Source organism: Pongo pygmaeus, chromosome 19, assembly GCF_028885625.2.
Source record: "Pongo pygmaeus isolate AG05252 chromosome 19, NHGRI_mPonPyg2-v2.0_pri, whole genome shotgun sequence".
Classification (NCBI taxonomy): Eukaryota; Metazoa; Chordata; class Mammalia; order Primates; family Hominidae; genus Pongo; species Pongo pygmaeus.
The window spans coordinates 77,543,447-77,557,593 of NC_072392.2; the positions used below are offsets into that span (position 1 = coordinate 77,543,447).

General features: G+C 39.9%; 1 protein-coding gene across 9 annotated transcripts in view; it reads right to left on the reverse strand.

The window, feature by feature from the left end:
• The window catches only part of GPATCH8 (G-patch domain containing 8), a 107,921-nt gene that overhangs the window by 33,871 nt on the left and 59,903 nt on the right, over positions 1-14,147 (reverse strand). For 5 of the 9 annotated variants that reach the window (XM_054456376.2, XM_054456381.2, XM_054456378.2 and 2 more), the window contains 2 exons: positions 7,190-7,257; positions 6,089-6,175 (listed from right to left, as the gene is read on the reverse strand). In XM_054456376.2, the coding sequence (XP_054312351.2) occupies positions 6,089-6,175; positions 7,190-7,257 (155 nt within the window). Of the gene's footprint in view, positions 1-6,088; positions 6,176-7,189; positions 7,258-9,388; positions 9,434-14,147 lie in introns of all 9 variants that reach the window. The other 4 variants (XM_063656039.1, XM_063656041.1, XM_063656042.1 and 1 more) reach the window with 1 other exon arrangement.

Consider the following 14,147-nt stretch of genomic DNA (forward strand, 5'->3'; position numbering starts at 1 on the left):
GAATTAACAAAAATTTTTAAAAGACCCTTCCATGAATCTGAAGCTGCAGAATTTTAAGGTAAAAAAGGATAATGACAACATTATATAGAGGCTAAAGTATATTGCTTTAAGAAGTTAAGCCTATGTGTATTCCTTGAACACAGGTTTAACCCCTTACAGCAATGGAAACAAGAAAATAAATAAAAGTCACACTCTGGAGAAACTCTTGTGTGTATACATATACAAGAAAACATGATTCCACTTATATAAAGTTAAAAAACATGTAAAAGTAGGCCAGGTGGTGGCTCACGCCTGTAATCCCAGCACTTTGGGAGGCCAAGGCGGGTGGACCACCTGAGGTCAGGAGTTCGAGACCAGCCTGGCCAACATGGTGAAACCCTGTCTCTACTAAAAACACACACACACACACACACACAAAACAAAAAACAAACAAACAAACAAAACAGCTGGGCATGGTGTCACGTGTCTGTAATCCCAGTTACTCGGGAGGCTGAGGCACAAGAATTGCTTGAACTCAGGAGGTGAAGGCTGCAGTGAGCTGAGATCATGCCACTGCACCCCAACTTGAGTGACAGAGTAAGACTCCGTCTAAAAAAAAAAAAAAAAAATTAGCTGGACGTGGTGGCGCACGCCTGTAATCCCAGCTACTTGGGTGGCTGAGGCACGAGAATTGCTTGAACCCGGGAGGCAGAGGTTGCCGTGAGCCGTCATGCCACTGCACTCCAGCCTGAGCAAGAGCAAGACTGTCTCAAAGCAAGACTGTCTCAAAACAAACCAACAAACCAACCAACCAACCGACCCACCCACCCACCCACTACATAAAACTAAGCAATACATGTTTAGGATACAAAACACATTAAAAAACCATTTTAAAATGCAAGGGAAAATAGAAGAGGAAGGAACACTTCCTAATTTATTCTGAGTATTACCCTGATACAAAGACATTACAAGAAAACTACAGACTAATATCTTTTCTGTGTACAGATGCAAAAATGCTCAACAAAATGCAATCAAACCAAATTCAACAGCATATTAACAGGCGAAGTGGGATTTATCCCAGGAACTCAATGTTGGTTCAACATACAAAAATCCATCAATGTAATACACCACTACAATGTAATACACCATTATTAACAGAATATAAAAGGAAAAAACCCACAAGGTTATCTCAGTAGATGCGAAATAAGCATTTGACAAAATCCAACACCCTCTTTCATGGTAAAAACATTAAACAAAGCAGGAATTTCTAGAAATTAGGAACTTCCTCAACCTGATGAAAACAAAAAACCCCCAGCTAACATCATAATGGTGAAAGACTGAAAGCTTCTCTATTAAGATCAGAAAGACGACAGGAATGTTCACTGTTGCATTTCTTTTTTTGAGATGGAGTCTCACTCTGTCTGTTGCCCAGGCTGGAGTGCAGTGGTGTGATCTTGGCTCACTGCAACCTCCGCCTCCTGGGTTCCAGCGATTCTCCTGCCTCAGCCTCCTGAGTAGCTCAGATTACAGGCGCGCAACACCACGCCCAGCTTTTTTTTTTTTTGTATTTTTAGTAGGGAAGGGGTTTCACCATTTTGGCCAGGCTGGTCTGGAACTCCTGACCTCAAGTGACCCACCCACCTTGGCCTCCCAAAGTGCTGGGATTACAGGTGTGAGCCACCGCACTGGCCACAGTGGTGATAATTTTACAACACTGTAAATAAGCTAAAAATCATTAAATTGTAGTATTGCTATAAAATGATTAAAATGGTAAATTTATGTTAAGTGAATTTTATCTCAACAACAATTTTACCTAAAAAATTGTGAGGGGGCCAGGCACAGTGGCTCACGCCTGTAATCCCAGCATTTTGGGAGGCTGAGGCAGGCAGATCACTTGAGGTCAGGAGTTCTAGAACAGCCTGGCCAACATGACGGAACCCTGTCTCCACTAAAAATACAAAAATAATTAGCTGGGTGTGATGGTGCGCACCTGTAATCCCAGCTACTCAGGAGGCTGGGGCAGGAGAATTGCTTGAAACCAGGAGGCAAAGGTTGCAGTGAGCTGAGATTATGCCATTACACTCCAGCCTGGGTGACAGAACAAGACTCTGTCTCAAAAAGGAAAAAAAAAAAGGCAAAAAACACAAAAATCAGCATAGTGTTTATCTCTAAAGGAGACAGAAATGAGATGGGATCATGAAGTTACTGATAGTGCTCTTTTTCTTAAATTGAGTAGAAAATACCTAAGTGTTTATAGTTTTTCTTTATATCTCACACATTAAAAATATTTAATAAAATAACAAGAATGTCAAATGAGACTGCAGTTTTTGTTTTTTCTTTTAAAAGTCTGGTAGAGCTATTTGGCTCTAAGATTATGTACAAGTAAAACTTTGATAAAAATGAAAATTAAAAAATAAAAATGGAAGGCTGAGGTAGGGGGATCACTTGAGGTCAGGAGTTTGAGACCAGCCTGGGCAACATAGTGAGACCCTATCTCTTAAAAAAAAAAAAAATTAGCCAGGCATGGTGATGCACGCCTATAGTCTCGGTTACTTAGGAGGCTGAGGTGGGAGGATTGTATGAGCCCAGGAGCTTAAGGCTGTAGTGAGCTATGATAGCACCACAAAACTCCAGCATGGACGACAGAGTGAGATCCCATCTCTATAAAATTAGAGATGAGAGAGTGATGAAAAGGAAGCAGTCAGAGTAGTGACTAAGAATTCTGGCTCTAAAGACAAGTAAAAAGAGAAAATGGTAGCTATATGGAGAGTAAATCAGAGTGTTTTTGTTTGTTTGTTTGTTTGTTTGTTTTTAAATTTTAGGATTCCCTCTCCCAACAAATGTTCAAGTATGTTTACTGTTGATAGGAAAAGAACAAATAAAGAGAAAGGTTGCCAATACAGGAAACAAGTGGAAGGTCCTTGAAAAGACAGGGAGAGTTAGGATCCAGAATTCAGATGTAGGTACAAATTATCATTTAACAGATGGTGAAACAAAAGATAAATATTTAAGTATGAGAGCAGGTGAACCCTGGTTTGATGTAGGATAGTATATGTAGATGAAGGCATTACTACCTGATGGTCCAAATTCTCTTTCTTAACTAAAAACATATGAGAAGGCAGAGATACGACAAGGGTAGTTAAGGAAAGATGAAGGCTGAGTACCAATGTTTGAGAATGATAGCTGAGAGGACTAAGAGGGAGATGACACATGAGAAGATTAATTGGCAGCTCTGAGGGCCCAGTGAGGTTGGCAGAAAGGGTATAGAAATGAAGAACGCAAGTAATGCATTTTGTACTGACGGGACAGGCTTTTGGTGAGTATGTATGACAAAAGGACTAGGAGGAAAGGGAGCTGGAATCAAAGTGCTGTGAGAGGTAAACATGAGTGTGTGGTGCTAGAGGGGAAAAGTACAAATTAAGGAGGAGCTAAGTTACTAAAGCTTCCAAAGTCATGTGAAGTTGAAGAAAAAATATAGGAGAATAAAGGAGTGACAGCAGGAAGGAAAAAAGATCATGGTCAGATAATAGGACATTTAAGATTTTAGAAATAGTGTAGTTCAGAGTTGACAGGGTTTTGGAGTAAATATTTTGATCATTAAGATGGGGAAAGTAATTCTTGCTCTTGCCCAGGCTGGAGTGCAGTGGTGTGATCATAGGTCACTGCTGTCTTCAACTCCTGGGCCCAAGTGATCCTCCCAATTCAGCTTCCCTAAGTAGCTGGGATTTATAGGCATGCACCACCAACACCTAGCTATTTTTTTTCTTTTTTCTTTTTGTAGAGACAGATTCTTGCTACATTGCCCAGACTGCTCTCAAACTCCTGGGCTCAAGCCATCATCCCAAAGCACAGCCGTGATCCACCACACCCAGCCGAGAAATAATTCTATGACGAGGGAGAGAGCATCTCAAGATACTATGTATAATCTTATGAGGCTGTGAATTACTGAGGTATTTCATTTATTTTTCACTCGACAGTGTAACTTTTACTTGAAAAATAAAAATGTATTCTTTATAATGTTTATATTTCAGACAATACATAAAATGAATCTGGCTTTTCTCACTATTTCAAAATATTTATTCATTCAACTAATATTTATTGAGTACTTATGTGCCACACACTGTGCTGGATGCAGGATATATACTGGCAGACAGACATACTCTCTCTCCTCAATGCCCTTTCTGACTAGTACACAAAGCAGAATATAAATTAGTGAATAAAAATTTATAATTACAAATTGTAAGAGAGGTAGTTGCAAGAGAATAAGGCAGAGTGGTTAATTATTTAAATGAGTTGATTAGGGAAGGTCTATAATGAGGTAATATTTAAGCTAAAACCCAAAGGAGAAAATTTAACCAAGTGAAAAATGATGAAACATGGTGTCATGACCACTCTTGTGCCTAGAGAAAGAATGTAGCCAGAAAAAGAGGGCCCAGGTCTGAAAGTGAGAACTCCAATATCTGAAGTTCAGGCAGAATAAACAGCAGCCAACAAAGGAATCTACATAGAAGCAGCGAGACAGATAAGAAGCAACTAATCTAGGAAAGTATAAATTCTTCAAAACCAAGAGTAATGAAAATGTTTTAAAGAAGAAAGAGTATGCCAGGCGCAGTGGCTCACGCCTGTAATCCCCACATTTTGGGAGGCCGAGGCAGGCAGATCACGTGAGGTGAGGAGTTCGAGACCAGCCTGGCCAACATGGTGCAACCCAATCTCTACCAAAAATCCAAAACAATTAGCCGGCCGTGGTGGCTCATACCTGTAGTCCCAGCTACTCGGAGGCTGAGGCATGAGAATCACTTGAACCCGGGAGCAGTGAGCTTAAATCACACCACTGTACTCCAGCTTGGGCAACAGAGTGAGACTCGGTCTTAAAAAAATAATAACAGGGCTGGGCGCGGTGGCTCACGCCTGTAATCCCAGCACTCTGGGAGGCCGAGACGGGCGGATCACAAGGTCAGGAGATCGAGACCATCCTGGCTAAAACGGTGAAACCCTGTCTCTACTAAAAATACAAAAAATTAGCCGGGTGTGTTGGCGGGCGCCTGTAGTCCCAGCTACTCGGGAGGCTGAGGCGGGAGAACGGCGTGAACCCAGGAGTCGGAGCTTGCAGTGAGCCGAGATTGCGCCACTGCACTCCAGCCTGGGCTACAGAGCGCGACTCCGTCTCAAAAAAAAAAAAAAAAAAATAATAATAATAATAATAACAAAATAAATAAATAAATAAATGATTTATTGGATTTAGCAGATAGAAGTGTTTGGTGGCCTTGAATAAAGTGGTTTGGTGGAAACTGCTAAAGTCAGTATAAATAGGCTGAAGAGTGAATAAAGAGAGAGGAAAGGAGAAGAAAAAGGGAAAAGAAAAAGGGGCAGGAAAAGAAGATGAGTCAGTTACATTATAGTTCTGGATAAAATAAAACACACAAAAATTTAATATATAGCTAAGCTAAGTTCAAAAACAAGAAAGGGGGTCAAGCGCGGTGACTTACGCCTGAAATTCCAGCAAACTGGGAAGCCGTGGCAGGCAGATCACCTGAGGCAAGGAGTTCGAGACCAGCCTGGCCAACATGGCGAAACCCCATCTCTACTAAAAACACAAAAATTAGGCTTGGCGTGGTGGCTCACGCCTGTAATCCCAGCACTTTCGGAGGCTAAGGCGGGTGGATCACAAGGTCAGGAGTTCGAGACCAGCCTGACCAACATGGCGAAACCCCGTCTCTACTGAGTGTTGGGGTTACAAGTGTGAGCCATTGTGTCTGGCCTCTGCAAGTGTTGGGGTTACAAGTGTGAGCCATTGTGTCTGGCCTCAAAGGACTTTTAACAATTTTTACTGCTACCACTACTTGAATACCTACTATGTAACAGGTATTGTGTTTTCAAACACTAACTCATGTAATCTTTCTAACACACTTTAGAAGTAGGTGTTATCTCTATAGTTTTTACAGAGCCAATAAATAGGAATGTAATAGAAATCTGAGATCTACTACTAATTACCACCAAATGTCAAACAAATGCTGTTAGCAACAGTGTTGATTTTCAACAAAATTTGAGTTCTTTCTTATTCAGTGAGCACCTCCCCACCTCCCAATGAATAGCTTTGTTTAAATACCTTGTACTTTTGTCTCAGCTCTTCTGTGTCTTCTTTTTCTACTTCTAGGACACGGCGCCGTTCGGTAGCATCTTCAGCATAATCAAGCTTGACAAAAATAGATATGATTAGATTTAATTCCTAACGTACCCCCAAGATTAGCTATGAAAAAGTTATTTGCACAACTACAGTATTATCTGAAAACAAAAAAAAAATTGTATTTTGCTCAGCTACTGCTTGCTTTATTGTCACCTCACAGAGAAAATCACATGCAAAATAGTTTGTTACTTCCATGCTGGTAGTTTCCAAAAGGCACATTTGTTGAAAGTAGACTTCACTTCAATGTTAATTTTCTTTTCTTTCTTTCTTTTTTTTTTTTTGAGATGGAGTTTCACTCTTGTTGCCCAGGCTGGAGTGTAATGGCATGATCTCGGCTCACTGCAACCTCTGCCTCCTGAGTTCAAGTGATTCTCCTGCCTCAGCCTCCTGAGTAGCTGGGATTACAGGTGCCCGCCACAATGCCCTGCTAATTTTTTTTTGTATTTTCAGTAGAGATGGAGTTTCACCATGTTGGCCAGGCTGATCTTGAACTCCTCACCTCAGGTGATCTGCCTGTCTCGGCCTCCCACAGTGCTGGGATTACAGGCGTGAGCCACTGCGCCCAGCGACTCCTAATTCTTTGAAAGAATTAGGAGTCAAAGAATTAGGAGTCAATGAAGAAAATATTTTAGGCAATGAAAAGCAGGTATTACAGGTGACAGCTGTACCCAATTCTACAAAGGCAAAGCTTTTATCACAGCAACATTTTAAGAGCTGAGCAACACTGCCTACTGAAGCAAGTACCAAGGTCTGGATCTAAGTCTGATATTGCCTTGCTGTATAACCCTCGGCAAATCACTTAGCTTCTTTATGTGCCAGTTAAAACAGCGGCACTGTTTATATTCTATTTGTCTCAAAAGTAGCACTAAATGAAAATGTAAAATATATTTTTTAGTCATCCAAAGAAAAATATTAAAACTACATTTCATCTGATAAATGTATTCTTGCACAGACATCTGAATTTGGAATTAGTATTATTTCAAAATATCCCACAAAACTTATGAGTTAATAAGATCAATTTACCTCCATTTCCATGCGACCCATGCCCATGACATCATACTTGACAACGATTGGAATGGGATCTGTTCTCCCTGTAACAGGAACACATAATCAAGGTAAGGTGCAAAGCCAAACCAACAGCTCATTTTACACATTGGGTTTTGGGTGGTTAGAGATCTTGCCTTGGAGTGCAGAGACCAGAAAGCTACAGTGAACCAAACACAAGCCATTCTCACAGCTTACACTCAAGGCCTTCCTTTCCTAGTTTAAACCCAACTAACCACCTCAGCTGACCTTCCAGTTGGGATTAATTTCAAATTACTGTGGCAAAATTACATTAATAAGTAATGCAAGGCACTTTTAAGCAATGGCATCAGGAGGTTTAAATTGTAAAACTTTAAAAACTCCTTTTAAGATCCCCAAATAACTTCCCATCGAAAATCACTTCACTCTGTCCACTGATATCCTCCTACACAACTTTTTAACCTAGTTAAAAAAAAAAAAAAAATCTCAACTGGCATGGTTAAATAGAAAAAGTACATTTTTAAACATGATGCTGTAAAACTTTATAATTACAACTCAGTATGTTGAATTTGTTTTCAAAAGATGCTTTACAATTTTTTTTGATGTTCCTCATAGACTAGGAGATGCTTTACAATTTAATGGGGCTGTGAAAAGTTTAAATAAAAAGAAACAATTAGTTGCCCTTAGAGAAAAGAATAGTTTTCCTTTTAATCTGGTGCTCTAAAGTCCCATTTCCTATAGTGGATTTAACACTGGCTGCGAGGGTAACTGGTAAGCTGTGAAAAGGACTAGTTGCGAAGAAAATTGACTTTAAACTAATTTATCTATGCTGGATAATTTTTTAAATAAATATATATTTAATCCACTCATAACCAGCCAAACAAAGCAAAATGGGGCAGACAAGCACTTTACTACCACAGCTGTTTTACATCACAACTTGCGCTTTTTATTGTGATGTAAGCCCACTGAAAAGAGGACTTACCTTATCCGTTGTACACCTTTAGTGAAAAAACACAATGTTTACTTCCCTCATCATTTCACTCAGGCTGGTGTAAACAATTGGTTTTTTTGGTTGTGTTGTTGTTGTTGTTATACACACACATATATATATATATATATTATACCTTTGGGCTAAAAATGGAGTTTTCTTAGGCTAAATCTGAGGCATTACCCTCCCAACCCCCAAAAAAACTTTTTAAAAAACAAATGCCATGATCATGACTGGTTTTGGTCCTGCAAAATAAAGAAGAAACCATGTTCAAAATGACCACAACCACTTGTATTCGGTGGCTCTATATTTGTGGAATTAATTTTTGCCTTTAAGATGGAATGAAAAACAAATTCATAAGTTTAACTACTTATGTATCCTATTATTGTTTTTAAACAATAAATAGGGAGAATTAGAATTATCACAGTAAAAAAACAAAACAAAACAAAACAAAAAAACCAAACCCAAACTGTTAAAGAATATCTCATGTCAGAAAAAAAAAACAAAACAACTTCTAGAACACAGCCTTCTTTTAGATACAATCAAAGGACTGCCAGTAAAGCAAAATGAAAATGCATTACTACCTTATGCCCAATGGTATAATAAATAAGCAGTGACTGCAATCTTTAGCAAAAGGACCAAATTAAAGACAGGTTATAAAAATGACTTCCTAGGTGCAATATCACTTTCATAACGTCTCAGTCAGGGATTTACTGGTAAAAACAAATAGTCCAATGAATGAATTAAAAAGAAATGTCAAAGCAATTTATTTTGGTATCTTTTTTGATCTGTCAGAATTTGTTTTGCAAGAATCAAGAAAGTTTTGGTACAAATTCATTACCTCTGTAAACCCCTGTTTATAAACTCTGCATTAGTACTTTTGCCTTCTAAGGCAGTCAAAGTTTGTTTTAATTTATTTATAAATTGCAGTAGCAAGTGCTAGTGCCCATTACATTGTGGGGAAATCAAGTTTTTGATAGTATTAGAATTTAATGTTTTAACTGATTTTATTGGCAGTTCTAACACAAACAGATACATCCCTTCTTAACATTACCCTTTAATGAACAAGGATCAGACAAGTTGCATAAGGAAAGGAAAGGAAAATGAAAAAGACCAAGCAGAAGGATGAAGGCTACAACAGAGAAAGTAAGCCTAACATATTGGTGCACTGATGACAAAAGGAGTAATTCAGTCTGAAAATAAAAAATTACCACTGCTAAGATTACCATCACCACAACAAGTCCAGGATCATAATGCTGTAAAAAAGAAACACCATTTGTTAGGCAGAAACCATTACGGTAGGAAACAGGCCTTCTAGCAGGCAGACAGGATGGGGTAAAGTAACAGTTGGGCTTTGTCCCTCCCCCAATCTCAGCCAGGGAGAGAGGAAGGACATTTTGTGCTACAGCAGCTGTTTTCATACTGGTCAGACCAAGGTGTGAGATTTTTGTACTGCTACTTGAGAACATGAACAACACCCTCTTCAATAAGGCAGGGGGGTAGGGTGTCAGTTTAAAGTAAGAGAACTAGCTCTAGTTTCCAATCTTTCATTTAACTATTCATTCTGGTAAATCAGTATTCAGGGCCCAAGGTAGGACTTTTAAAAGAAATGACATCTAAGACTCTATCAGATCAACTAACTGGGCAGTAATCAAGTCATTTACTTCACCAAAAGAACTCTAGGAGGCTTGGAGTATGGGTGAGATGTCCACAAGACTTCTCTAGAAATATATATATAAAACAAGAGGTCTAGAAAATAATCTTAGATCTTCAGTGCTTGGAGAACTTTGTGCATTTGAATTCTGTTATGAATGAATACAACTCTTTAAGTGGCTCTCCTCAGAACTCTGCTTTCTGTTAACCGAGACTTCCCAGGCCGGCCAATATCTTTCTTTCAGCACACAACAAAATCAATCTTTGAAGGACAGCTGTAGAGAAACTGACATCACAAGAGCTGTCACATTTAAAATTACTCCACTCAGAGTTAACTCACAGAAAATAAACAGTATGACTTTGAAAGCAATCTTGAAGGTGACATTATTGCCTGGGCCAAGTAGTAATTTCTTAACATTATTAAAGAGGCTATAGACCAAGGAAAGATCCCAGTGGGAAAAGACACCAAACACTACATACAGGAAGAGGCTGCAGCATTAAAAAACAAAACAAAACAAAACAAAAAACCCTAGTTTATTCAGTTGCTATCAATGATAATCCTAAAGAACATCACTTACAATACCTGAATACCAATGTGTAGTGATGACCTCAAAAGGTAGGTAGCAAGAGTGTCTGCTAATATGTATTCTCTAGAAAACTCAATTTTTTTTTTTTTTTTTTTTTTTTGAGATGGAGTTTCGCTCTTGTTGTCCAGGCTGAAGTGCAATGGCGCAATCTCAGCTCACCACAACCTCCACCTCCTGGGTTCAAGTGATTCTCCTGCCTCAGCCTCCCAAGTAGCTGGGACTACAGGCATGCACCACCATGCCCGGCTAATTCTGTATTTTTAGTAAAGACGGGGTTTCTTCATGTTGGTCAGGCTGGTCTCAAACTCCCGACCTCAGGTGATCCGCCCACCTCGGCCTCCCAAAGTGCTGGAATTACAGGCATGAACCACCTCGCCCGGCCTCAACTTCTTTTAAAAATAAAATCCAGGTTCCCTACTTCTTGGTTTCTTTTAAAATACGGCAAATATTATTTAAAATATATTAAATTAGTGAGAACATTTTTGTTGCTTGTTTCATTCCAAAGGAAGCAACTTCAACCAGAACACTAAATAATCTCCTTAAAAGAAACTGTCTTCCTCAGGAAAAGATCTACAGACACTTACTGTACTTTGGCCAACTGGAGAAGGGAAAGGAAACACATGGAAAATCAAGAATGTGCCAATATCAATGTATTAATCTGATGGAAAACAACTGATACTCATATTTTCTAAATCAAAACCTTAAATAATGTTTCACTAACTGGAATTACATATTTATTTTTTAGAGACAGGGTCGCTGAGGCTGGAGTACAGTAGCACGATCAGCTCACTGCAGCCTCCACCTTTCAGGCTCAAGTGAGCCTCTTGCCTCAGCCTCCCAAAGTTCTGGGATTACAAGTGTGAGCTGCACATCAGCCTATTGTCTATTTTAAAAGGTAGTTTTACTTATGCAATAATAGAAATTCCTAAGTGCTCTCATATATATGCAAGTCTTGCTAAAATGTGAAGGCATTACGACATAACTAAAGAGAGAATACAGTCAAATACAAAAACCCACTGATTATCATAGCCACCCTGTCATTGAGAACAATCTCTCAGGAATCAGTTCTGATTTTAAAATTAAGGCTACACCAATCTACAAAACTGTCCTAAAGACTTAAACTACAGAGAAATAACTCTTTTGTTGTTTTTTGGGAAACACAATTTTTTTTTTTGAGATGGCGTCTCACTCCGTCACCCAGGCTGGAGTGCAGTGGCACGATCTCGGCTCACTGCAACCTCCGCCTCCCAAGTTTAAGCAATTGTCCTGCCTCAGCCTCCCGAGTAGCTAGGACTACAGGCGCACCACTACACCCAGCTAATTATTTTGTATTTTTAGTAGAGATGGGGTTTCACCATATTGGCCAGGATGGTCTTGATCTCTTGACCTCATGATCTGCCACCTCGGCCTCCCAAAGTGCTGGGATTACAGGCGTGAGCCACTGCACCCGGCCCAAGGAAACACTATTTTTAAAGAGACAAACTCTAGGAATAGAACAACTGGGAAGAATATATTAAAGGACAACCATAATCTAGTAATCAGCCATACTTTAGAAACAGAAGACATATGATTTCCCTGCAGAAACAAATTAGAAAGGAAGAAGCTTCTACAGTGATTAAAACACTGGCTGAATTGTCAACAGATGTAAGAATACCACAATGTAAGATGTAAGAACACCACAATGTATCTCTGCTGCTTTTCCCCTCAGAGATTCAATACAAATATTTACAACAAATATTGAGTTTTGGCCAGGCATGGTGGCTCACGCCTGTAATCCCAGCACTGTGAGAGGCTGAGGCGGGCAGATCACTTGAGGTCAGGAGTTCCAGACCAGCCTGGCCAACATGGTGAAACCCCATCTCTACGAAAAACACAAAAATTAGCTGGGCGTGGTGGTGGGCACGTGTAATCCCAGCTACTCAGGAGGCTGAGGCAGGAGAATCACTTGAACCCGGGAGGCAGAGGTTGCAGTTAGCCGAGATTGCACCACTGCACTCCAGCCTGGGCAACACAACGACACTCCGCCCCCCCCAAAAAACACAAAAGCACGGGCACGGTGGCTCAGGCCTGTAATCCCAGCAATTTGGGAGGCCAAGGCGGGTGGATCACCTGAGGTCAGGAGTTCAAGACCAGCCTGACCAACATGGTGAAACCCCGTATCTACTAAAAATACAAAATTAGCTGGGCATGGTGGCGCATGCCTGTAATCCTAGCTACTCGGGAGGCTGAGGCAAGAGAATCGCTTAAACCCGGGAGGCGGAGGTTGCAGTGAGCTGACATCGTACCATCACACTCCAGCCTGGGCCACAAGAGTGAAACTGTCTCAAAGAGACAAAAATAAAATAAAATAAAATAATATATATACATGTATGTATAGAGAGAGAGAGAGAGTGTGTGTTTCTACTATATTCAAGGCACTGTTCTGGGCACTGCATATAGTGATGATGTAAAAAAAAAAACACCACAACCGCAGCACCACGTTCCATGAATTACCAATAAATAGGCAAAATAGAGTAATCTGACCAGCTGGAACTTCAGCTGAGTACAGCATGAGAATGAGAGAAAATAGAACATTTGTGAAGCTAATGCATAAGCAGTTAAAAAAGCTTAAAAATGTCTGAAGTTGTCTTTTAAAGATATCTAAAGTTGTCTTTAAAGACAACCTTAATGAAATGCAAGTAAATATAAAAGCCATCAAAAAGTCACAAAATCCATGGGTTTTTTTTTTTTTTTCTGAGACAGGATCTTGCTAAACCACCTAGGCTGGAGTGCTGTGGTGCCATCTCCACTCACTGCAAACTCCAGCTTCCAGGCTCAAGCAATTCTTGCCCCTAGGCCTCCTGAGTAGCTGACATCACAAGTGCCTGCCACTATATCTGGCTAATTTTTGTATTTTTAGTTGAGATGGGGTTTCACCGTATTGCTCAGTCTGGTCTCGAACTCCTGGGCTTGAGTGATCTGCTCACCTCAGCCTCCAAAGTGCTGGGATTACAGGTGTAAGCCAATGCGCCTGGCCTAAAATTGACTTTCAAAAGACAATTAAAACTGGGCTGGGCTTGGTGGCTCACGCCTGTAATCCCAGCACTTGGGGAGGCCAAGGCAGGAAGATGGCTTGAGGACAGGAGTTTGAGACCATACTGGGCAACAGAGCAAGACTCTGTCTCTCCAAAAAATTTTTCTTAAAAAAATGAGCTAGGCATGGTGGCATGCACCTGCAGTCCTAGCCACTGAAGAGATTGAGGCAGGAGGACTACTTGAGCCCAGGAGCTGGAGTGAGCTATCATCGCACCACTGCACTCCAGCCTGGGTGACAGAGAAAACCCTTGTCGAAAAAGAGAGAAAAGGGGGGGAAAAAGACCATTAAACTGTTAAAGGCCAAGAACCTACACTGACATCTCTAAAGTACTTATTTCTTATTTTTAAGTAATGCAAATACATATGTGAAAATCAAGAATAAAAAATTACGCAGGTGATTCTCTGATTTGCAAAAGTATTCAAAATAGGATTCAAGTCATGTTAATGGACTTAAATATCATTTCATTTATTGAAACAGTAATCACATGACACTTTCAGAAACACTGAATAAAAAATGGTACATTTATTTCCAAACCAAAGCTTAATTTTTGCAAATTTCTCCAAAAATGACAGTCTTTAGGTGGCATAGAAACAATTATTACTTTCAGCATCGTTTAGATGTTTTTCTAAGCAACTCTAACATATGATATATGCT